Genomic DNA, 25,589 nt, shown 5'->3' on the forward strand with positions numbered 1-25,589 from the left:
ACTAGTGGGCAATCGTCCTGCATGCCTGTCTTTGTTTAAGCTGAATGGCTTCTGCAAAACCAGGTCCCAGGGCTATGGCCAGAACCATGGTCAAACCTTTCCTTGAGCCAATAATAATAAATTTGCTGTTACTCCAATAGAGAAAATAAATCCTGCCAGTTGTGAGCACGAGAGTCCGCATTCCTTCCTAGTCTGACTCCAGACTGAATTAACAGCAGTGCATTTTTGTAACACTGAACAGCAAAGAGAATTATGGCGCATGAGCTAATGAAAGCCCGGGGTCATTGATGGGGCCACAGAATAGAAGGCAAGAGGCACTCAATGCCAAGTGTAGGGGGTTCTAAATCACAGGTACAGGGGAAATAAGCATCAGGATTGGAACTAGAAAGAGAAGTGAGGGCAGAAGGGGAAAGGCAAAAGATAAATTTCATTCTGCCCGAGCCCTTTGAACTAAACCTCTAAGGCCATTTTGCATAAACTTTATGCTGCTAATGTGACCTTGTCTAAAGACCCCCACTACACAGGGATGCTTAGCATTGATTGTGGAAATGACAGCATCTTCTGGTTATCAGGTATCTCTGACTTCCAACCCTCATGCCTGACACTTCATCAGAAAACTGGGCAAGGTAGCAGAGTAAATCAACCGTCCTTGATCTCCACATTCATTTTTTTGCCTTTGCCTTAGAAGTACATTTGAAGTTCTCTGACTTTATCTAAGCTGTGTAGGTGAGTGAAAATGGCTTGTAGTTCAGTTGAGTTAAAATCTCCAGCTGATTAGGTGGTTGCACATCCTCCAGCTTCTGGCTTCTTCATCGCTTCCATTTGAAAAGGCTGTGGAAATAACAGCAGGGAGCACAAGTCAACCAGCCCTTATCTAGTCCCCAGATGATAATGAGACTTCATAGTTGAAGCTGTGCTCTCTCTATTTAGAGGTGTAATATTGCAATAACCTGGAGTTTTGAATCATCTTGCTCCCTAGGGACTGAGTGCAAGAAGACAAGGCCTAGAAGTGAAAGAAAACCAGAGATGAAATTTCAAGAAGCTCACTTTCCAATCAATTTTCCTAGTTTCTCATTAACTGAAGTAGTCTAACAGAAAGCAGTTTTTAGAAGGATTTCGTCCGATCCATATAGTCTCAGGCCTCCTCGTAGACAACTTTAAGAATTTAACTCGACCTATTGCCCCTCCACCCCATGTGTGTGTTTCAGATCTTTTATTAGCAAGTGGGGCTCTTGATATTTTATTTTCCAAAGCCAAAACCCTTTTGGTTTGGTGTTTCCCTTTATAGGATTTGAAACCACTCTATGCTAACCGGTGCCACTATGTTCCCAAGACATCCCAGAGGGAAGCTGAGGAGGTGAGCCACAATGACGCTGCATGTCTTTACCTCATGGGAAAGTCCCTTGTTTTATCTGAAACAAACTTTCTTTAAAAAAAATAGATTTATGTATTATCTTATGTGAATGAGTGTTGTGCCTGCATGTATGTATGTGCACCACATGTGTACTGGAGTCACATAGTTAGTTATCAGACACCATGTGGATGCTGGGAATCGAACCCTGTCCTCTGCAAGAACAAGTGCTCTTAACTGCTGAGATAACTCTCCAGCCATGAAACACTTTCTATATTATTTCTTTCCATGGGCCTAAGTCTTACTGCTAGGTGTCTTGAGCTATTTGTTCAGTGGGTCAAACTACAGTGTTCCTGAGGACATGCCATAGACTGGAGCCTCATGAGGCCTAACCAGGTTCATTTTGTTCCACGGACACAGGCTGCCTCTCTGACCCCAGCCAGTAGTCTCTCAGTGTGTGTTCCCTCCCCAATCTATGCTGCTGCTGATTCAGTTGCCTGGACTTGGTGCTCAGCTCAAAGGAGATATGAAGCCCACCAGGTCACTAGGCCTGTGTTAAGAAGGCAAAGCTTGAACCCCACTTGTGGGAACTGTCTGGAGGCCAAGTCAGGATAGCTCAACAATCTGTTCTATCTCAAGGTTCTAAGAAGGCCCAGATTGATAGTCTGGGCCTTCTCATGACACTGCTAAGAGGCCAGCCTAATAGTCCTTGAGTAATCTCAGGAGAGTATTTGTGTCCTGGCCCACACTCCCTTGTGTTCCATGCTGTTTCAGCTAGAGATACTAACAGTGGCAACATGGGGGAGGGCGGAACTTTCATTTCAGCATGTCATAATACCATCCCAACCAATGGATTCCAACATATGAAGGTCCACCTGTTTCTGGGAACTTTGACAATTTGGCACTCTGTTAACCTCAAAATGGAAGCCATTCACTGTGAGGATACACCCAAAGGTGCATTGGTGCACACAAATTGGACTCGGGGGGAGAAAAAATAAAGAACACAAAGTTGGGTTAGTAGGGAAGCAGGGAGGGGTCTAAAAAGAGTTAGGAATTGGTGCAAATAGGGTCAAAATGAATTGTATGAAATTCTCGGAGAACTAATAAAATTACAAAAATAACATTAAAAGCTAGCACAGGTGTGACTGGAAAAGAAGAGAAATGGAGGCACAATGGCCGCTACATCATACACATAAAGTGGCTGGGAGGCCACTTTACATAAAACACATCATGCATGGTGTTTTTGGAGTTAGACAAAGCCATAGTCTTGCTCCCAAGGACGTCAAATGCTTTTCATTCCCTTTCCTTCATTTTCTGCTAGCAACCACAAAGTTACCATTTTTCTAATTGTTCCTGGGTTAGAAAGAGGAATAAAGTGTGTGTGTGTGAACAGCATAACAAAAAGGCAATAGGCACTTGGATAAAAGGGTCCAATATGAAGAAAAGTGCCTATTTCCTATGAATATTTCTGCAACAAAGCCAAACACTGTGAAAGTACTTTACTGTACCCTCAGAGGGAAGGGAACTTAAACAATTTCTTGTAGGTGAGAGAAGGCAAATGCAGAATATTCCTTATATTTTTAGTTTTGTAAAATGTTTCTGTAAACTCAGAAAGTGTAACGACCATTACGGTTATTCTCTTGATTTCCTTCTGATAGTGTCTTGTATTAATTTTCCAACTGCGTAAATATCATAACGGTGTCCATAAGTTTGCCTGTAATCCTGTTGCTCTTAATTCAATTTTTCCTGTATAAGGTCATCACTTCCTCAAGCAAACTTTCTCCTTCGACGAGGGCTTTGCGGAACCTTACCCAGGCAGTTAAAGAGGTACTGGTGGACTTGCGCATGTATGGCCCTCTGTGTTTCCTTCTACCAGATCCTCTTTCGTCCCTTGTCCTGCTTTGCAAACCCTTCTCATCCTCCGTCGCTAAGAGCCATCGAATATTCCATAGGTTCTTCCACCTGTCCTTCCTCTTCTCTTCCTCTGCCCTTGATAAGTGGGGAACTAAGGGCCGTGTCTGGGGTTGAACACAATGCCAGCTCTACGGGTGCTTGCTTTGTGCACACAAAACGACCTCTCTGCTTTGCCTCATCTTTCTGTTGTCTGACTATGCTCCTACCACAGCTCTTATCTCTGTCTCCATCAGCCACTCACTCACACTCCAATCCCAGAGGACCAGTCCTCCCACCCAGTGCTAGCTTCTCCTGTTGTTATTTTGTGTCTTCAGGTGAACTGCCCTCAACTTAGCCGTGGACTCTGCACACCTCGCATCCGGGGCAACACCTGCTTCTGCTGTGACCTCTACAACTGTGGCAAGTAAGTATGGTGCCACAAACACAGCAGTCATTGGTTGGCCATGTTCGGTGATAGGTGAGCCAAGGCTGATGAAGGCTGTTATGGTGGGGGTTATAGAAAGAGGGCCTCCTGGTCTGTTACAGATTCCACTTAACCGGCCTTCTCTGTGCAAGGTGTCATGCTGGCTACCTTCACAACCTTTATCTCATATAATTTTCTTTATACTTCCTTTTTGCCTCTAAAGTCTGTAGAATGTTAAAGCTGAGGAAAGTGGAGCTCAGAAGAAAGACAATTAACTAAAGTTTATACAGAACTTGAAACTAGAAGTAGAAATCAAACCCAACACTGTGTCTACATTCAACAGCATCCAGCAAATATATTGAGCACCTTCTCAGAGCCTGGACCTGTTCTACACACTAAGGATTATTCAGGGATTAAAGCAATAGTCTTTGTCCCGTGGAGCTTATATTCTAGCAGGAGAGAGACTATAAACACACATAATACCTGGCATAATATTGGCTGTGATTAGAGTTCCAAAGAAAAATAAATCAGGAAAGGTAGACACCAATGAGGGAGAAATTGTGTACACAAAGTGGGTATTGGATGTCTCTTTGTGAAGGTGACATTTGTGAGGGGACCTGAAGAAATCGGAAGAGCAAAACAAGAAGAAACTTAAGAAGAGAGTTTTTAAGCAGGGGTACCTCAAACTATAAAGGGTTCAAAGCAGGGTTGCTGCCAGCAATGCTCCAACCATTCAAACTCTCTGCCATCCAATTAGGATTACACCAGTTAATTCTTTCTTTCAAAACATTAGGTGATAAGAATACAGATTTCATGCTTGTAGGAAAGACAAACACATAATTGCTATTTGAACATAATTTAATAGTGTAGTCAGGATCAGTGGCTATAACAAGGACCTTGGTGGCCTAAGCGAATGGGAGACAAAGGATAAGGAGAAATTTAGGCTGTAACTAAAAACAGGTAGAGGTGGGGAAAATATGCTTGTAAGTTGTCAGGAGGTATAGAACAAATGTAGTGGCCGGTGAAGGGAGAGCAGGAGCCAGGTTCACATATTAAAGAACCCTTTGGCCTTGACCATGTAGGTGATTGTGAGCTAATGGAAAATGAACTTGAACTAACTGGTAGACACTTTAGAGAGTTGGGAAGTTGGAGAGAATGAGACCCGGTCTAGGTTGGGTTAGTGGCAATGAAATGCAGGAAGTTTGTTTTTGATTTTTGAGACAGGGTTTCTCTGTGTAACAGCTCTGGCTCTCCTGGAACTTGATTTGTAGACCACGCTGATCTGTTTGAGGCAGATCCGCCTGCCTCTGCCTCCTGAGGGCTGGGTTTAAAGGTGTGTGCTGCAACCACCCAGCAACAGGTGCACCAACGGCACCCGGCACCAGCGTTGTTTTTAAGAGAGCAGTTTGTTAAGAACTTGTACTAAACTGAACTTCCAAAGGGCAAGGGATATGATTCCATTTCATCAGTGTTCCCCTGCCTCCAGCACAGCCATGGCTAGGGAAAGAACTGATGAAAATGGAGAGCCAAGCGTGCTGACAGGGCGGCGGTGGCGCACGCCTTTAATCCCAGCACTCGGGAGGCAGAGGCAGGCGGATCTCTGTGAGTTCGAGGCCAGCCTGGTCTACAAGAGCTAGTTCCAGGTCAGCCAAGACTTACACAGAGAAACCCTGTCTCAAAAAAAAACCCATCTCCCCAAAAATCCCCACTCCAAAACAAAGCACAGCCTTCCTTTTCACCAGGAAAAGAAAATATTAGATGAGGCAAATGACATGGGTCATGCCGTTCTTAAAGATCTTCAAGCTTTAATCTACCCTGTATCAAGAAGGCAGACCCAAGCATCTCTCAGTGCCCTTTCCCAAGTTTTGTGTGGCCAGGATCCCAAGGGCAAAACCAGTAAAACAGGACTTGCTTGCACTTCCCTCAGTTCAGAAAGCAGCTATAAGACTAAATAGGGGACAGACTTGAAAAGGAGGGAAAGCTTTTTCTTGACCCAGGTTTTTTTTTAAGCCAGAGCCAATGAGAGTTAAATTCAAGGCCTAAATATAGCCAGCAAGCAGCATTCTGAGGCTTGAAGACTTTAATTTTGCCGAATGCGTATTTGTTTTCCTCACACGAAGCCTATTTTTAATCAATTGCCAGCTCCTCCCGTCCATTTCCTGGAAAGGAGGCCAAGAAAAAAAAAGTGGGAAGAAAACCATCAGGCAATCATTTTTACAGTGCTGCAGAAACAGAGTGTCTACTGTCCCCTCGAACCCGCAGACCTTCACTGACGTCATGGGTGGTGAGGTTTAATACCAAACATAGATTATTCCATTTAGCCTTGTGCAGGAAGGTGGCTTTCTCTAGGACACAGCTTCTCTGCAGTGGCCTTGCAGGGCATCTCTTCCTTCCACCTATTCACTCATCTTTAGAGAGGTCAAGTCAATATCGCTGGTTTTCAGTGTGTAACCTAAAGGAAATGGAGTGGTTTGTGCACTGCCTCAGCTGGGAACACAGTGAAAGAGGCCAGCATACTTCCATTCCCCATTTCCTCTAACTAACCTTGATGACATTCCCACTATGTGGCAGGCGCTGTTGTGTCCTTTAGAAACTCAGTTTACAAGAAATGGATTTAAAAAATAGGGTGGATGAGAGAGAGGGGGAGAAAGGGGGGAAGGGGACAGACAGACAGAGATAGAGAAGGGGAGGGATGGAGAGATAAGATGGGAGGGGTAAGAAGATACATTGCCACTCTTTCTCTTACTTAAGAACAGAAAGATGCCTTCTTGCTTTCCCCCAAATCGGCTGCCACATCACAAGTTTCACAGAGACAGCCATGGTAGCCTGGTTATAGTACACTATTCAGCATGGAGCAGCCTCTCGGTATATATTAGCTTAGATGAAAAACTCATAACCGACAAGCTACAAAGAAAAGACTGTCTGAGGCTGTGGGTGTTCGCGGGAAAATCTACTGAGTGGGCACTGGAGTCCTTGAGAAGGCCCCGTTGAAGCTTTGAGTCAAAGGTGGATTTAGATAGGCCAGGAACTGAAGACAGTACTTTCTAGAAGGGAAAAACCTGAGTAAAGGTTTTGAGAAAGCTCCCAGCATTGCCTGTCTGGGCCCCCTAAGAACTGCAGCCTAGCTAGAGTATGCGTTCCATTTTTAACTCAGATTGCAGCAAGATTAATCAAGTATGGACAGAGTCTGGCAGGGCTGCCCAAGAGTGAGGACAATAGGAAGGCAAAAGATACAATTTTAGGGTAAACTTTTTCCCAGAAAGTGGACCAAATGAAATCATGGCTCTCAAATAGAAGCAAGCCACATTAATTTGCTAAACCCCACACTATAATTAAGCATTAACTTTCCTTTGCTTCATGATTCAGTTTTTAAAAATTAAATAGCTGCCGAACACACTCAAATTGAAACCAATTATACTCTAGAAAATTGACTACTTTTTCTTTTTTGAGGTGCCAAAGATGGAACCAGGGGACTTGTACATGGTAGGCAAATGCTATGTATCAAGTCACAAATTAATATATACTCTTAAAACTCACAGCTCCATGTTGAGTGCACTTAAAACATTAGTGTCTTTAAACACGTGCTTCAAAGGTCCGAATTATATTTCCAGACTGGGGCTCTCAGAAGGAAAAAATTCTTTCTGCTTGTTATGTGTTGCCTTGTGTGTGTGTGTGTGTGTGTGTGTGTGTGTGTGTGTGTGTGTGTGCGCGCGCACCACACGTGTGGCGTTTTTAGAGGGCAACACTCAGGGGTCAGTTCTCACTTTCCATCCTAATAAGGCAGAGTCTCCTCTCTTGTTCCTGCCTCTGCTAGCTGCTCCACAAGCTTCCAGGCAATTCTGGTCTACTTTTCATTTTACCATAGGAGTGCTGGGATTAAAGATGCCACCACAGCTGACTTTTAAGACGTGGGTTCTGAGGATATAACTCAGGTCATAAAGCTTACAAGGCAAGCCTTTTATACACCAAGCCATCTACCAGGTCCTGTCATGCACATTTTTATTAAATCTCCCAGGCTCAGAGAAGTTCAAAATGTTTTCATCAGGCAGCAAATAAACTTCAGTCGGGATTCTAATGAAGCCTGACTCCAAAGTGTGCTAGGGTGTTCTGCCTTCCTATGTGTACTGCTCACTTATATGAAGTAGCCTAGGAGACAGGCAAGGATAATTAGGAGGATGTCAGAAGATGACTCTGAAGCCACTGACATGTCCCTACAATCCCGCACTCAGTTAGACACATACCTGTCCTTTTCGAAAGGATTGAACCTGTACTTTTGCATCTTTTGGGGGTAATAAGTAATATGTATACTCTCCTTCCCCACCACCAGTGCCAACTGATAGGAGACACTCAAGGTATGCTTATAAATGGGCTCTTCAGATAAGTTCTTAAAAATACTGAAATTCAATTCAAGTTCAGATAAATTCAAATACTCTTAAAATTCTACTATGAGGGGCTAGAGACACATCAGCGGTTAACTAGAGTTACAGGCAGCTGTGAGTTGCCTCACATGGATGCTTCAGAAACCAAGGTCTGTCTTCTGCCTATAGCTCCAGTTTGGGGGAGGGGATCCAATGCCCTCTGGTGCATTCTGTAAGCTTGCACATACATTCATAACCACACACAAAGAGTATAATTAATACACACAGGCAGACACATGTAAATACACTCATTGATGGTTCTGATGTAGTCTACTCTGTAAGCACCCTGATTTTAATTCCTCGGAGAAATTGTTTTTAAAGGACCCTGAGTTAAATTTATTCGCAAACTTAAAAAGTCATTCTTGCATGAATTGTGGAGATTAATCCTTGATTTTGCTTTGTTTGTTTTTCATTCTTGGTATAGCAATAACATGGAAGTCTCATATAATACCCTTCAGATGCCAGGGCATTTCATTGTATGTTTAATTTTAAGCACCATGCTTCATGCTGACTGCTTTGCAATATCCAGAAGGACAGGAATTTCCATTTAATTCCTTTATTGGGTATTTATAAAGCGCAGGATGTGTGTCACGCATGGCAGTTTTATGGATTTTTTTCCCCCTGAGATTTGAACAAATATCTATTCACCCCAGAAAAAGCAGAGATAGACGAAATAAATTATTCAACCCAAGTTTAGCTTAGTAAACCGGTGAGTTTATCTTGCCACTAATCCCTTGGCATGAGGGAGGTGATTGCTTCTAGCTCCCTCTCCCCTACTGATAAGATCTGTAGATGCGGAAGTTCTTTATATAACATGAGTACTATAACCTACACAACCTACACACAACTTTTTATATATTTTAAATCACCTTTAGATTACTTGTAATTCCTAATCCAATGTAAATGTCAGGATAAGAGGTATTATGCTATATTATTTATGGAATAATGACAGCAAATGGTCTGTATATGTTCAGTACTGACACACGTTTTCCATTTTTAATATATGGCTGGTTGAATGTGTAGATGCAGAACCTGCAGGGTTTACATCTTCCATATATGTATTTGTGGACAGAGAGTATCAATCAGTCTGTACCAAGTAATGTGACCCAGAGTAACTAGGCTGAGTGTGGGCATCGTTAGACAAGGTAGCTGGGGAAGACCTCTCAGTTTTAGTAGTGTATTAGACTTTTGGGCGGTTGGTTTTGAAAGGGGAGACACTGAAGTCTTTGAAGCCTCAATCAGAGTTCAGCACCACTTACAACTTGACCAAGTTCCTTAACCTCCCTGGGCTTCACTTCCCTCCTTTGAAAAGTGGAAGTGTAAGGGCATCTACCTCAGTGGTTCCAAGCCTTCCTGATGCTGCCACCAACCCTTGAATCCAGTTCCTCCTGTGCTATGGACCCCCAACCATAAAATCATTTTGGTGCTCTTTTATAACTGTAATTTTGCTACTGTTATGAATCATAATGTAAATATCTGTGTTTTCTGATGGTCTTAGGTGACCTCGGTGAAAGGGTCTTTTGACCTCTAAAGGGATCTTGCTCCAAAGGTTGAGAATCGCTGCTCTACCTTGTGGAATATTGTAAGGGTTTGCAGTGCCAACAGGCATTGCTGTGATAACAGAAATGCTTTATAATATGCTCTGTCCAGTCCAGTAGCCACTATGTACATATGGATACGAAGCACTTGAAACATGAGAAGACTAAATGCTTGGACTTTAAATCTGACTTAATAAGTAGCCACACATGGCTAGTAGCTGCAATATTGGACAGCCCTGATTTGCTGAACTGACATATGGGAAATGCTAAGCACTGTGTCTGGTAGATAATATGTGTCTTTTAATGTCCTTTAGGATCAGTGTTAATGATGGTTACAAGCGTCTCTCTAGCAGGCAACAATTTTTTTAAAGGCAAACGTCGATCACAACTATATTTATAGCACGTTACACACTCCAAGCGAGCTGCAATGATATGTCTTACAAAACCTCCCCACCTTCCTAGGCATGTTTTTTCCCTGAGCTACACAGTAGTCAGATCCTGGTGGTGCTGGCAAAGGAGGAAGATTTTCTGCTCCTAGGAGACTGACTGCGGTGTGCTTCTCCCCACACAGTAGGGTAGAAATCACTGGCGGGTACTATGAATACATTGATGTCAGCAGCTGCCAGGACATCATCCACCTGTACCACCTACTCTGGTCTGCCACCATCCTCAACATCGTTGGCCTGTTCCTGGGTATCATCACTGCTGCAGTCCTTGGAGGATTTAAGGATATGGTAAGAGAGAGAAGCAACTTTCCATTTCATAGGGCCGTCTGTTGGGAGATGGAAAACGAGGCTGGGATGTTTGGGACAATGGAGATACATGATTCCAAGGACTCATGTAGCATATGCAGCTACCCTCAAATATCTCAAGCTGGAGCGAGAAGTGCCATCAATCTGTTTATATTTCTTGTTAACATGAACTCCCTGTTATCTTGAGGCATATTTTGAGAGAAAAATGAGTGAGAGGGGCTTTTCAGACTTCCCATTCTCTCTGCTTGTGCGAACAATTTATCACTTTCAGTAGAAACTTTCCTAGTAAGTTTTCTCCTTAATGGTCTTTGGGAGACAATGAAGGAAAAAGAATTTATGTTTAGTTGTAGGTAAGATTAATGTTAATCTCCCATAGGAATTCCACAGTGGAGTTTCTGCAGTAAAAGTATATAGGCTTCCCCCTCCCTTCTTGTACCTGAAGATTCAGCCCTAGGCTAAGCTGCTTGTTAGGTCTTGCCTTCAACCCCAGCCTACCCACATTCTTGTTGCTCTCTTTGAAATGTTTTCCATGCTGGTGTGCATGACTGCGAATGCACACCAGCACTCAGAATCCTCAATAATGCATGCTCTCTCAATAGCAGAAGATGCTCTATTCGTCTGCTTTCAAAATGTTTCTAATAATTTATTTGCTGTGCTGGTAAACTTTAATCTCCACTTATGAGCTGTTAGTCTTGAGCCATGGTTATTAACCTGGCTTCATATTAGAATCCCTTGGAGTATTAAAATAAATCAAAGCAAAACAAAATAAAATAAATTCACATGCTTGGGCCCTTCCCCTAGACATTCTGATTTGGCCGGTATAAATGGAAACCCATCTATGAATGGTAATTCTGATCCATAGGCAGAATTGAGGACCACTGCTTCACATATGCCTTTCAGCGTTCTTTTGTGCCTAAAAGGGACTTTCTTTGGACCCAAGGACTCTAGACCCTCGTTTTTTTATGTCTTCTTTGAGGGCCCCTCGAAACAGAATTCTCAATAGCAGTCTCTAATCTGACCCCAGACAGACAGTCGAGAAGGTGGTGATGGGAAAATTTTACCCCATAAAGTCATGGTGCTAACAATTCATTTGTTTGCTTTTCTTCCACATTTTCAGGTAGGCATTGCCCCTTTGTTTCTTGTCTGCTTTCAAAATTAAGATAGTAACATTTTATTTATATTCTTCTATTTTTATTATTGTTTATGTGTACATATGCACATGTCTGTATATGTGCATGGGCCTGAGGTCAAGGGCATCCCCTGGGGCTGGAGTTACCCTGATGTGGGTGCAGAGAATTGAACTCGGGTCCTCTACAAGACAATACTGAGCCATCTCTCCAGCCCCAGATAGTAGTAACATTTTAAATAGGCTGGCTGATATGCCTCGGAGGTGTTAAAACCTTGTATTAATTAACCTCTCCGAGTGAAGGATTTAATAACTTTCATGGTGGCAGAAGGAATTGGGATGTGCAGTCAAAGTGTGCCTAAGAAAGACGACTTTCTTCAAGAAAGTTCTGCAAATTGGGAAAAAGGAAGGCTTTAGAAGGTGGTGCTCTAGGAAATTAAGCCCATCCCAAGTTTTGGTATGACCCTCTCGTCATACCAAAGATTTCCCTCACCTTAAAAACTCCAGGAGGACATCTCAATGGTAACATCAACCTCTTTGAAGTGTACAGTTCGGTGATTCAGTACACTCAAAATTCCACATGGTTATCACCTCTGCTTTGTCCATGGCCCTTTCTTTACCTGAAGCCTGTAGCCATTAGTGAGCTACTCCTTATTCCTCTTGTCTCGAACCACCAGAAACCACTAATCTGCTGTCATTGTGGACACGTCTCTTCTGGGTGTTGCCTACAAATGGATTAATAAAATACACAAAGTCCTGTGCGACTCCTTCCACGGACCGTTATCTTAAGATGCAACTGCCTTTTGGCATATACCAGTGCTTCGTTTCTTTCAATGGCTGAATAATATTTCATCTTATGGACATGCCACATTTTATTTACCTTTTTAAATTTATTGATGGACATTTGTGCCCATTTTTTGGCCATGGGGAAATGCTGATAAACATATTCATAAAAATTTCCAGTTGTTTTCCATATAAACTTAAAGTGGGAGTTTTGGATTGTATGGTGCTTTTATGTTTAGCTTCCAGAGAAAGAGCCAATCTATTTTCCTATCAGATAGTTCATATTCCTGCCCATAGTATACAAGGATTCACACTTCTCCTAACCTCTGAGCTATCTCTCCAGTCACTTGGATTCAAACTTCTCTCCATCCCTGCTGACAAAAGATTCCAGTAGGTACACCACTGTCATTTCTATAATAGCCAATAATGTCAGGCCTGACAATTTATATTCCCTCTTTAGAAAATATCGTCCCTCTTAGTTTTTTTTACCATCCCCCACATACATACCTATCTATCTCTTTTTTTTCCCAGATAGGCTCTTACTCTATAGCCCAGGCTAGCCTCAAATGCACAATCCTCCTGCCTCAGCCTCCTGAGCACTGGGATTATAAGCTTGGGCCACCATGCCTGGCTTGGCCTGTTTTCTTTTCTTTTTTCAGTTAAGTTTTTCTTCTTTTTGCTGGTGACTTAGAAGCATTCTTCTCCTGTTAGAGATACTAAACCCTTATCAGATGTATGATTTACTGTAGCACATATGTTTCAGAGACTGCTGTTTCCCGATTTCACTCTTAGTGTTCTTGTAAAAAATAAGATAACCTCACATACATAGATCTTTCTCTGAACTCTGAACTGCAGTTGTTCTTTATGCGCAGAAGAATGAGGAGTCTGTTGATGGTTCTGATAGTGACCGTGTGCCCTTTCCAAATGCTTTTGTGCATTTGCTTTCGTTTGACCTTTGTTAGATACCCTCAATACTCACCTCCAGCAGATAGTAAGTACTATAACCAATTACCATACAAGAGAAACAGATCAAGTGGGCTCAAGTGGTTTGCCCAGAATTAAGTAGCAGATTGTGGACTGGAGCCGAGATAGACTCTTGCTCCTACTCCATCCCTTCTGCCCCCAACTGACATTTGTTTAGACCTTTCTGCTTCTTTAAGCTTTGTAACAAATACTACCTGCTATTTGCTTGGGAGCTTCCTTAGCAGTAAGGGTGGAGAGCAGGAGAAATAATGGATGTTATCAGACCATAAGCCTGAAAGCTCTGCCAAAGACCCACGGGAGAAATGAAAAGATGACAGCAAAGATCGTGGCAAAAGATAGTTGCTTCGTGGAATAAAAGAATGCTAGTGGGGATAGAACTTGAGGCCACCAAGGAGGTGATGTCATCAAAATGAGAACATGATCTAGAAAGTCCTAGAATACAAATGTATGAGCCAAAACAAAATCTTTGGCCTAGGTCCCAGTGTAGTTGGAGACTGGCATATCTGCTCCCTTATTACAGTGCCCTGGATTCTGTAGGGAGGCTCAGGGGTGCTGGCTGATGGGAGGATAGGAGCCAAATGCTGTGAGCTGGCAGCACCTAAACACAATGGCCTAGGAGCCACTATTTTGCAGCGTTGTTGCAGAGCTGAAATTAAAGGAGGGTGTCTTCACACCCTAGCCATAAACGTTTGAGACTGAACCGAAGGAAATGTCCAATGCAATGTTTGTTGATCAAAGATATGAGGATTTGAGATGACTCTAAAAAGTGAACACATCTGTACATTTTGTTCCCAAGTCACCAGTGTCTCTGATTTAGAATAATTTGGAGAAGAATAAAACTGGCATTCTTTCCAAAGTCTATGACCATTGTCTTAGTGTACTCAGTTTTGTCACAGAAGATTGCTTTCATCTTTTCCTGCGCCTCCTAGTAACCTTTGCTTTGATGAGCTCCGAAAGTTACTGAGCAGTAATGGGGAATAGAATCACAATTTGATCTCCAGAATTGTTTCAATTGAAATAACATACATGCACACACAAATGCACACACACACACACACACACACACAGTCCTATGTGTACACACGAATACTGACAAGCATGTTTTAAAATCCTATTATCCATTTGAAATATAGCTAGATCAGTCTTTGGCCATCTTTGTTGCTTCATCCCTGCCGATTCATTTCACCTTTGCTGCCCTGCCCATTTCTCTATACCCTCTATCCTGGACTCCTCAGCATCTATCCGGCAGGCACTCAATCTTCCTTTAATGTTCTTCTGTGCTTCTTTCTCTGTAATAGCTCACTTTCTTTCAGACACAATCCTGAACCCTTGGCCTACTGAGCACTTGAAAACGTTTTACAGATAATAGTTACATTGTCGGCTTGCGCTCCTCTGGTTAGGCTTGGTTTATTTGGATAGAAGGTTTTGTTTTGTAACAGCTGGCAGGGTAGTTTTCTAGTAGACAGGAGACCAAAGAAACATACTTTCTGATACTTCCTCAGGGGCAAAATGTCTTTTTTGAATTTTGGAGGTGAAAGAAGAGCACTTCTCTGAGATCTTCATCTGTAAAGTAAGCCAAGATCTCAAGCCTCTCCCACAGAAGAGGCACCTGTGAGGTGCACTGTAATGACTGAGGTTTGTAGCTCTGCACACCTCTAGGCCCACAGAACACCTAAGCAACAGAGCAACAGAACTCTGCTGAAACTTTCTGGAAAGGAGTTTCCCTGTCAATACCTTGACATGCTTGCCGGTGCCACAGCCAAAACCTACCCACAGGTTTTCACTGCTTCAAACAAAGCTCCTTCTCGGTGCTAATGTAGTCTAGAGACATCCTGGAAGGAAGAAGTCCACTTTTCAGACAGCTCTTGACTGTCCACACAAATGGATGACAGTGGCTTTAACTCTTGTCAGCAGGTTATAGCAAAGACAGAAATCATTCATACACTGCGTTATTTGCAAAAATAATGGAAATGTCACTCAAATGAGTTCAACATTTCCGTAGATTTGGATTCTTCCAGCAAAAAGTTGGGGAGTATGGGGAGTGCAGTACTGTCTCTGAGGCCGAGGGCACTTGCTCTTGCAGAAGACCCAAGTCTGTTTTACTGCCTATGTGGTGGTTCACAACCATTGGTAACTCCAGCTTCAGGGAGCCAATGCAATCTTCTGATCAGCACAGACAGTGCCCTCACATGTTCACACACAAACACATGCCTGTGCGTGCATGCATTTACACACACACATAAAGAAATATAAATCTTTTTTAAAAGGTGGAGCGGTTGGAGAGATGGCTCAGTGGCTAAGAGCACTTGTTGCTCTTGCAGAGGCCCAAGGTTGGGTTCCCAGCACCCACATGGTAGCTCATAACCAACCACCCGTAACTCTAGTTTTAGAGAATCTGACACCCTCTTATGATTTCCGTGGGTACCAGGCATGCATGGGGTGCACATACATACATGCAGGCAAAAATACTCAGACGCATAAAATAAAATACATAAATCTAAAACAAATTTAAAGCTTAAGGAAAATGACCCAATATATATTAATTGCAAAAATATTGGCATATATAATAGAAAGTTAAGAGTTTCAATTTTCCTCTTAATATTACTTCCTTCTGCAGAGGTAACTTTTAATAACAGTTTATTAATCTTTCCAGGTTAATTTCTTTGCCTTTACACATATAAATATGTAACCGAGGTTTTGAAACATAAACTAGAGCACACTACAATAATTTATCACAGTAGCCTTCCTTTCCGCAGAACTGGGCACTGAATCCAAGGCCCTGCACATACTAGGCAAACGCTCAACCACGGAGCTCTATCGAAGTTAGAAACAGAACATCAGAGGCTGGAGTGATGGCGCAGTGCTTGAGAGGACTACCTGCTCTTCCAGAGGACCCAGAATTCCCAGCCCACATGGTGGCTCACAATCATCTGTAACTCCAGTGCCAGGGAATCCAACATCCTCTTCCAGCCACCTTGGGTACCAGGCACACATGTGGATGCATAGGCACACATACAGGCAAAACATTCATACATATAAAATAAATAACCATGTATTCTGGACAGCTTTCTCTGCCATTATACATAGGTCTTTGATTATCTAAATATAAGTATAAATATTTATCACTAAATATCACTTTTTATAATATCGCTATTATAAACAAATATCAGTAATATTTATTTATATCATTAAATATAAATATTTGCTTATTGCTAGCTGGGTGATATGCTATAATGTCCGTGCTATGGCTTATTTAACCATTTGCCTAATCATGATGGTATGTAATATATTGTTTCTAATTTGTTTCTCTGCAGAACCCTACCGTTCCGGCACTGAACTGCTCTGTTGAAAATGCCCATCCGACTGTTTCTTACTATGCTCGTCCCCAAGTGACATCGTACAATACCTACTACCATAGCCCTCCTCATCTGCCACCGTATTCTGCTTATGACTTTCAGGTATATTTGGAGAGAGAAAAAAAACCCTCTTGGTCCCCGTTGCTGTAACCCAGCCCTTGTTATTGCCCCTGACTTATTTATAGAATCTTTGCGTTGCTTTTGGAATTGATAGGAATTAGCTCAGGTGCTCTTCCCCAATGGAATTTATCAGCTTGTAGGAAGCAGTGATTAAGGACCTGCAGGGAGGCAATGATGGAAGGCACAAGAAAGTGGGAGTAGCATGAGGGAAGAAATAGAATGAGAGGAAAACAGAGGAGGGGTAGGAGTCAGGTTGCTCAGATTGTGTTTAAATACACTAAGAAGATAATTTGGCTGGGAAATGGACCCCTGTTCAAGAACGGCTTTTGCCATGGTGAGAGCCATAGCCCTGATGCTTGACCTAAGCATGTTCTGAGCCACACAGAGGTATGAATCAGACCTCCAATGATGAAGTCCTTTGGTTTTTTTCAAACACGCTAACTAGAACTACATAGAGAAAATATTTTTACAACAATTTTCTCTCCTATATGTTGCCTTATGGCATAGGTCAGAAATAGTGTTACCGAACTTACATTTTCAACCTTTTCTTCTGAGATGGGACTAACTGCAGAGACATGGAAGCATAAAAAGGGCACAAGGAATTCACTGTGCGCAGTGAGGAGGCACGTTGGAGAGCCATGCCAAGTGGGTCTTTACATATTAACAGTGATTGTGGTGGCAGCTTTCCTTCACTATGACAAAACCCATGATATTGCAGTCAGCTAGGAAACAGGAGATGGTCATTTTCAAGCACAGCTTTGGAGGCTTCTGTCTGTGACTAACTAGCCAGATCATGTAGGCTTGTAAATGTTGCATCACCTCCTCAGAGTGCTGGGGACCAAACCTTCAACACCTGGACTTTTAGGGAACTCTTCTAAACCATATATAACAAGAATCATAAGTTATTATTCAGTCTCTTAAATGCAGGAAATATAGATGTGAGCCTCCATGATGAGCCATTTCATTTTCATATCAAAGTAAATTGTATTGATTTGAGGAAGTTAGATCTTGTGATGAACATTCTAACTAGGAATAGTAATATCCCATGTAACAGTTACCACAAACTCTTAAAAGAAAATTCCTTTTTAAGATACTCAAGCATATATTCATCCATCATTTTCTGTTTAAATCCTACTTCATGAATCAAAAGATTTTAGAGTCTTATGGTGCAGGTCTTGGAATATGTTTGACTTCTTTGTCTCTAGAACTTGGTATATACATTGAACACTTGTTTATTCCCAATGGTACACTCACTCATAATTTCAAAGAAAGAAATACCAGTCTTGACCTAAAACATGCAAAAGACCGGGGAATGTCTGCATGTGATCCTGGATGAATAAAACAATAGTCAGTAATGCACACCAATTCTGTGAGACAAACCTATAGAAGAGTGAGCCTGTCCAAAAAAGAGGCCACAGCTTCCTCTTGCTCTTCTCAGGTTAAAAATGACCTCTGTTATAGTCAGATGTTTTAAGACTTTTTGTCTGAAAGACTTCTCCATTTTGTTAATTCCTTTTTCTTTCTAATTTATTTATTTTTTAGTGCATTGGTGGTTTTTTTTGTCTGTATGCATGTCTGTGTGAGGGTGTCAGGTCCCCTGGAACGGGAGCTGTAGAAAGTTGTGAGCTGCCATGTGGGTGCTGGGAGTTGAACTCGGGTCCTCTGGAAGGGCAGCCAGTGCTCTTAACCTTTGAGTCATCTCTCCATCCTCCATTTAGTTCATTTCTAATTAGGATTATCTGATTTGATCATTTCTACTCTCTTTCTAGTGAGGTTAATAGAAGAATGAGGATAAAGGTTCATGGTTTTAATTAAGTGTGTGTGTGTGTGTGTGTGTGTGTGTGTGTATGCATGAATTCACATTCATGTACTTGTGAAGCAATGATGGCAACTTGCGTGAGTTGGCTTTCTCCTTCTACCATGTGGGTCCCAAGTCAAATTCAGGTCATCAAGCTTGACGGCAAATGCCTTTGCTCACCAGCCCCTCACAGGGGTTGTTTTAGTCCCTCAAAATTCTGTCTTCGTTGGGTAATGATCCAGTTAGGAAGTCTGGGAAACGTTTCTTGTGGTGAGAAATGGACAAGGGTTTGTCTTGGGTCAGTTAGGCCCTGAGGAAGTTGTGAGGCCTGGGTGTGGGGCAACGGACTACTTCAGTCTTGCATTCCAATGTGCCCTTACTTCTAGTGAACTTCCTGTACTTCAAAACAGGAAGCCTATGTGCTGAGAAGACTTTAGCCTCCTTTCGCATCTCCCCAGCACGACTTCTCTTGCCCTCTGAAATCATTTCCCTATGGCCTCTTCAGTTTCAGCTAAGCCCAAACTCTATAGGGCATGATCAGTTCCTGCTTCTGCTCAGAAATTGAACCCAGTGTAGTTTTACCTAAAACCTTGCAGGTTTCCAGCCATATTTCCCAATCTGGACTGCTGGGTTAGTTCCTCTACTTTACTCACGAACTTGTCCCTTTTCTGTCCATTTGGTGAACTGCCAAGTTTAAGCTCAAAAATCTCAGCCTATGAGAAGTGCAAACAGCGGTGCTTATGTTTTTTATTCGGCACCCGAGAGTACAGGATGCTTCACTGCAGCCATTAAAATGACACTGAGTAGACAAGGAGCCCATTTAATAAAAGGATTGCTTCAATCCTGTGGGGCTGGGAGGAGTTAAAGGTACAGGTTACCTTGAAGCTCAGGAAGCCATTTCTGCTTTGTCTTTATTTCCCCCATCCCTTCTCAACTTTCCCCTATATTCTCCTTTCTCGTTCTTTCTTCCTCATTTTCCTCTGTCCTTTTTGTCTGCTCCTCTTCCATTTGCTTAGCCTTTTCTTTCCAGGGCAGAATGCAGGGGGGATGCTTTTTAAAAAAATCAACAAATGCTTTCATTTCCCCGCTTTGGGACACAACTTCTCTAACTAGTCAGTCGGTAGGTAATGCCAGGGCACCTTTTGGAGTAAAAGGTTCATGCCCCCCGTGAAGAGAGATGTGCACACATTCGCAGAATGCACATAGATATTCATGAATGTGGACAGCATGGGGCAGGTGAGGAGGTGGGGAATAGAGAGACATCTGTGTCCATGAAGGGTGGCTGCTTAGCACCAGTAGAGCACGTTATCTACAAGTACATTAAATGGCCACCCAGGCCTTGGAGGCAGCTCAGAAAGCCAGAGCTGACTAGGCCAGCAGTGGGCTGGCTACTTAGATGTTTCTTGTGCTTTGTGGTGTGCAGAGATTCAAAGCATTAGTAAAGTTCAACTCTCAAGCAGGAACCAAAACACATCCAGCCAGCTCTCTAGCTGCAACAAAGCCAAGTATTTCTCAAGATGCTTGCCTGTTGCTAGGAAACTATGCACTGGTACTGTGGGCCTTTTCCCTTTCCAACCCCCAAGGGTATGAGGACTGCAGCCAGTTAGCTCCCTAGCTCTGCCAGGAACCTTCAGATTTATCCTTTGGATTTCCAATTCTGACCTCAGAGGGAAATGAGAATCACCTCTTCTCTGCTACCCACCCCCTAGTATTTACCAAAGACGAAACTGCAAAATGAAAATCCAGAGGCGGCTGTTCTACCTGCTCTGTTATCAAAGTGCCCCACGTGCTACCCACGGCAGCTGCTACCCACAGGAGCCTCTGAATGGCTCTCAGGACACAGCTGAGTTGAGCTCTACTGCAGGGACTTGTCCTTTCCTTTTGCGACTGCGAACACCTAAAACCGCCCTGCTGCCTCTTTGCCATCCCCAGAGTGGGATTTAGAAAGGGCAGAGTGCCACATACATGCCCAGACACAGAGATCTTTGGCCCTGTGGGCTTTCTTTTCCTCTCTGGTTAAGAGAAACATTCTTAGTAGAAGAAAGCGACAAGAGAGAAGGGAAAGAAAAGGAGGATCTATTAGTTACTTTTCTTGTCAGTGTGACAACATAGAAGAAAGGGGTTATTTATTTATTTGGTTGTGTTTTCTCTTTTTGAGATATGATCTCACTATGGAGTCTTGATTGGTGTGGGACTCTTTATATAGACCAAGCTGACCTTTAACTCACAGAGATCCACCTGCCTGTGCCTCTACCTCTTGAGATAAAGGGCCTGTGTCACTGCACCCAGCCTAGGAAGGGGTTATTTTATCTCCCATTAGAGGAACAAACAGTCCAACATGGTGAGGGCAGATAGTGACAGGAGTGACACCATAGTTATACTTAAGTGAACAAGTTTGCTCAATGATCGAACAATGCATTTTTTTCCCAGAACTTAACCCTGTTATTAAACAACACACAACCGGACTGTTTTAGTAAAGGATATCTTCTTGGAGGGAGGAGGCAGTTTAGAGTTAGGAGGACATCTTGTTTTTCTTGGGTCCACTCTCTCAAGTTGTAGGTTCTCCCGGTTCTGTAATCCAGTCATTCTTAAGCTCAAAAATGGAAAGGGTGGAGAAGGAAGAGGATTGCGCCTCCCTCCTCACCCCTAACATGATGCAATGAAGGTATTTCAGTCTCATACAGCGCCTAGAAATCTAGACATTGCCTTCCCAGGAGTACAGGGGTCTGGCATGGGGATTAGACTCCATCAACTAACTGGTCTCACGCACTAGAAGCCACATGCCAGGGCCGGCCTGAGATTGCTACAAACATGGAAAAATGATACGATCAACTGAAACTCTGGCTAGACCAAGTAAAGACGTGACCCCCACCTCCATGTGAAACAGCACTTGAGTGCTTGAGAAAATTTAGTCTAAGTGGCTCTAAAAAAAATGACCAGCTCCTCATGGAGTCAGATACACCAGAATCCCTACAGTCTTATCCCGGGTTCAAGCTAGCTTTGTTCTTTCTGAGACCCTGAATTGGTTTCCTAACTCTTACTGTCCTTGTAGTTCCCTCCATACGTGAGACCTCATCTTAACCTCGCTCTAGTACGACTCTGCAGTGGATTTTAGTTTTAGAAGGCATGGCCAAGGTTACCTGATATATTCTCTTGAAGGAACAATCAGTCATTCAAGATTTATTGAGCACTTACTATTTTTTTAAGCACTGTTCTGAGCTCTGGGGAATAGAACAGTGAAGAGAAAACTGTCCCTGAGCAGGAGAACTATTGGGGTTATGGGTGGCCATTGGCCATGGAACAGAGACAAGTGATCGTCCTTATGACAATTCACTGGTTGTTTTAATATATTTTTAAATGCTGAATTTTGACTATGTGACGAGGACTGTTTTCTTGCTGAGCTAATGCTCACTCATCTCATCACATATCAAATCTCAATTGAAGAGAAAACAATGAGCACAAACATACCCATTAACTGTGCCAAGATCTCTCGCTCAGGGACAGGCAGACTTCAGACTGAGCCCATGGAAACAGGATGCCACCCTGGACCTGTTAACAGCTACCTGTGCCATGCTCTCCTCCCTTCAGAAGTCATTTCCCTTAACAGCAAGTTACACGGAAAGACATAGGAAGAGAGACAGGCAAAATGCCCTTAGCTAACCTGCCTCACATTTTTACTTGGACATTTAAGAAATAGTAAATCAGCATAAAAGGCCTTAGATACTATGGCATTTTCAAACACAGTGTTTTAGCAGTTCTCCCCTCTCAGGTCTTCAACCCTGCTATCTCTGACGACCCCTCTAGCTTCCCCATCGCTCCTTTTTCATGCTCTAGCTTCCCCATCGCTCCTTTTTCATGCTCTATGTGTCTTTCTGTCCTCACACTCCTCTTTTTCTGTCAACTATCTTTAATCCTCTCTTGGTCTCCTATTTTTCAGGATTTATCTACACTTTACCTCTCACCCCCATATTCTTTCCAGGGCAGTATCCACATCTGAGAGCATGTGAAGTTTTTGTCTGACTTAGAGACACCTTGCTTAATATTATTCTTTTTGTAACTCTCTAGGTTAATTTTAAAAATCCACATCTGTTCCCTTCCCAAGGTTCGATCACAAAAAAGGAAATTGAACCCCCCAGTTTCTCTGCAAACTGACACACTGCTCCTCATTCTTAGCGTTGGTTTCTCACCCCCATGCCCTTGTTAATCATTGTTTTCTGATCTATGGTGAGTTTGTGAGTAATGAAAGGGATGGTAGTTCATATGGAACAGGATTTCATGGCTTGAGAGCCAAGCAAGCCAATTGATTTGTGTAACCTCCGTTTTAGTCTATGATATGGGCCCCCGAGCCCTGGACTTCCCAATGGTAGATATATATTCCCACAGAAAAGTTTTTTTCCTTAACCTCATTAAACATCTTAAGGCCAAGACTTTTTGAAACACTGCTTGTAATGCTTTGAGCATAAGTTAGGACAGAGGTATCGATGGTTTGAGTGACAGATGCAGAAAATGAAGTGATGTCTTCAAGACACTGAAGCAACAGGATTGAATGACTGTCTAGAAGTAAAGGTCAAGGGGGAAGAGGATCCCCAAAACTTTCTGTATGAAGTTTGCAACCTGAGTGATTTGATGCAGACCTATCCTGTCCCCTACTGACACCCTAAGATTTGAGCTGTTTTTCTAAACAGAAACAGATTTTAAATAGCAATGTCTGTTGAAGGGATTGCAAGCTCACTGCCTAAGCTGTTTTCTTTTTCATTACACAGCATTCCAGTGTCTTTCCACCCTCCCCTCCCTCTGATGAGCAGGAGCCCCAGTCCGCCTCTCCTTCGCCTAGCTACATGTGGTCCTCCAGCGCACCGCCCCGTTATTCTCCACCCTACTACCCGCCTTTTGAAAAGCCACCACCTTACAGTCCTTAAGGAGGAGCAGCTGTCGGCTATTGAGATTATTGTGGCTTTTGTATTTCTGCTTTAGTGGAAGTGTGTAGGGTACAACATCTAAAGTGTGACTCTTATGATAAAGTTTTACAGCAGCTTGCCAGGCTAGGGAAAGAAAGGGATGGAGCTTATTCATTAAAAGGGAAGGGTAGGATTGGCTAGGCCAAACCCAATGCTTTCAAGAAGGGAAGTAGTTCTGACACAGAAAGTTTTGGCTAGGATTTTTGTTTGCTCATGTCTGGATATTAACAAAAAGCTGCCCATATCTTACTCTGTTCTTCTCTGAGTCTTGTAAAAATGGCTGTTGTGATCATTCAGCTCAACTTTTGTTACTGGTACCTCCTAAGGGGAAAAGTGCAATAGTCCCTCACCGTGAGTGGTGGGAGATCAGGACTGGCTGATTCAGAAGCACTGAAATACAGAGCAAACGTGTGCTGTTTTCAGTAGATCTCAGTATAAAATGGACAACTTAGGAGACAGTGTTTCTATTATATGTTGCATTATTATAAAACACATTTGCTACTGGAGATACAAATCTTACAGTTGAAATTCAGAGTTTAAAAATGCTAGATTAGACTGGGTCGTGATATGAATTGTTACTTATCTTTGTGACTATTTAATCTTTGGATATTGTGCTTTAACCCCAGCAAACCGCACGATCCTGCATCCCACCCTTGAAAACTCATCTGTATTTTAATGCCACTGCTCTTATTGGTCCTTTTTCCCCTGTTGAGATCAATTGTGACAGCATTCAATTCAAGATTATGAAAGTGTTACAATGCCATTTCAAGTCTTCAAGACCTTAAATGCAGCCAACTTGACAAATTCTTAAGTGTTCCGCATTTAAAATCCATCTGGCACACTGTGGCAGTTATACAGCTGTTTTAATTATACAGAGCTTTAAACCATCAAGCTGTTGAGTTAGAGACACTTTGGCACCCATGCCTTCACTCCAGCATGAACACGTTCACTAGGATTTTATTTTAACCTGAGAACTGGTTTAAAGGGAGACTGATAATCCTACACTTGTATTATGTAAACGTACAGGAGATACAGAGGACTCCTAATTAGACAGTTCAGCAAACACAGAACATACACTGGAAACATTTCCAGCCCATTTCGCTGCCTCCCATCTTTGCCGGTTGGAGGTGGCAGATAAATGCTGGTGCTCCCATCTACCTTGTAGACACCTGGTCACCAAGAATCAAGGCACAACAAGTGCACTCACTGTTCACAGGAACTATTGAGTTTACCTTTCAGCACCATACTGTCCTATCCAGACTTCAAATCCAAAAGGCCACAACCCTTTTAGGTTATACAAAATTATGGTTATTTTTACAGTTCTGAACATAATAAAATTCTACTGGATTTCAAAAAAGGACTAATAATTAATTGACTTCTTATACAAACATCAACTTGTAATACCTAACAGTATTTTGTCATTTAAACTTTATCTCTTGCTTTAGTGAATGTGTAGATTTTTAAAGGCACCATTACAAAGTATATCTTCAATGATCACATTTCTTAAAGTATTAAGATTCTATGACTCATTTCTATGTATTTTTCTTACTTTACAAAATATCTTGAAACAGTATAGATTTTCTAACACTTAATTTGAGCAGCTTTTTTTATTACATTGGATTATATAAAGTGCATGTTACTTTAGGAAAATTAATATTTGCCGCTTCACTATTCTGCCAAACATTTGCTGTAATGAAGGAATTTGTATTTCCAATGTATCTTGACTGCATTTTGTAACATTTACTGCTTTCTTCCTAATTCTGCTTTAAAGTATTGAACTGGGCATGAAATATTAAAATATTAATTCAGAACCTGTATAAACTAGATATTGCTTAAAATCTGTATCACTGCCATGTTGGAAACCCAGACAGCTTTTGTGATGTTTCAAATTAATAAAATTATCCTTCTCCCTATGCACTTTACAGGCATTCATGGTGTGTACGAAAGTCCAGTGGCTACTCTAAAACAACTGGCAATGACAACTCACTTTTGACTATGACGGTTTGAGAAACAATGGGACATGTCTAACCAATACACAAAACCTAATGTTAATTTCTACCATGCTGTCATCAGAAACACAGCTTTTCT

At 42.3% G+C, this 25,589-nt stretch overlaps 1 protein-coding gene across 4 annotated transcripts in view; it reads left to right on the forward strand.

Annotated features, from left to right (window-relative positions):
* Positions 1 to 25,414, forward strand: part of Tmem255a (transmembrane protein 255A) — a 52,808-nt gene extending 27,394 nt beyond the window's left edge. For 2 of the 4 annotated variants that reach the window (XM_038317492.1, XM_038317490.1), the window contains exons 5-10: positions 1,289 to 1,357; positions 3,107 to 3,178; positions 3,580 to 3,668; positions 10,196 to 10,358; positions 16,584 to 16,727; positions 23,307 to 25,414. In XM_038317492.1, coding sequence (XP_038173420.1) covers positions 1,289 to 1,357; positions 3,107 to 3,178; positions 3,580 to 3,668; positions 10,196 to 10,358; positions 16,584 to 16,727; positions 23,307 to 23,462 — 693 coding nt within the window. In that variant the 3' untranslated portion in view covers positions 23,463 to 25,414. The remainder of the gene's footprint in view (positions 1 to 1,288; positions 1,358 to 3,106; positions 3,179 to 3,579; positions 3,669 to 10,195; positions 10,359 to 16,583; positions 16,728 to 23,306) is intronic. The other 2 variants (XM_038317493.1, XM_038317491.1) reach the window with 1 other exon arrangement.
* The last annotated feature ends 175 nt before the right edge of the window (positions 25,415 to 25,589 follow it).

This window comes from Arvicola amphibius, chromosome X, assembly GCF_903992535.2.
Source record: "Arvicola amphibius chromosome X, mArvAmp1.2, whole genome shotgun sequence".
NCBI lineage: Eukaryota > Metazoa > Chordata > Mammalia > Rodentia > Cricetidae > Arvicola > Arvicola amphibius.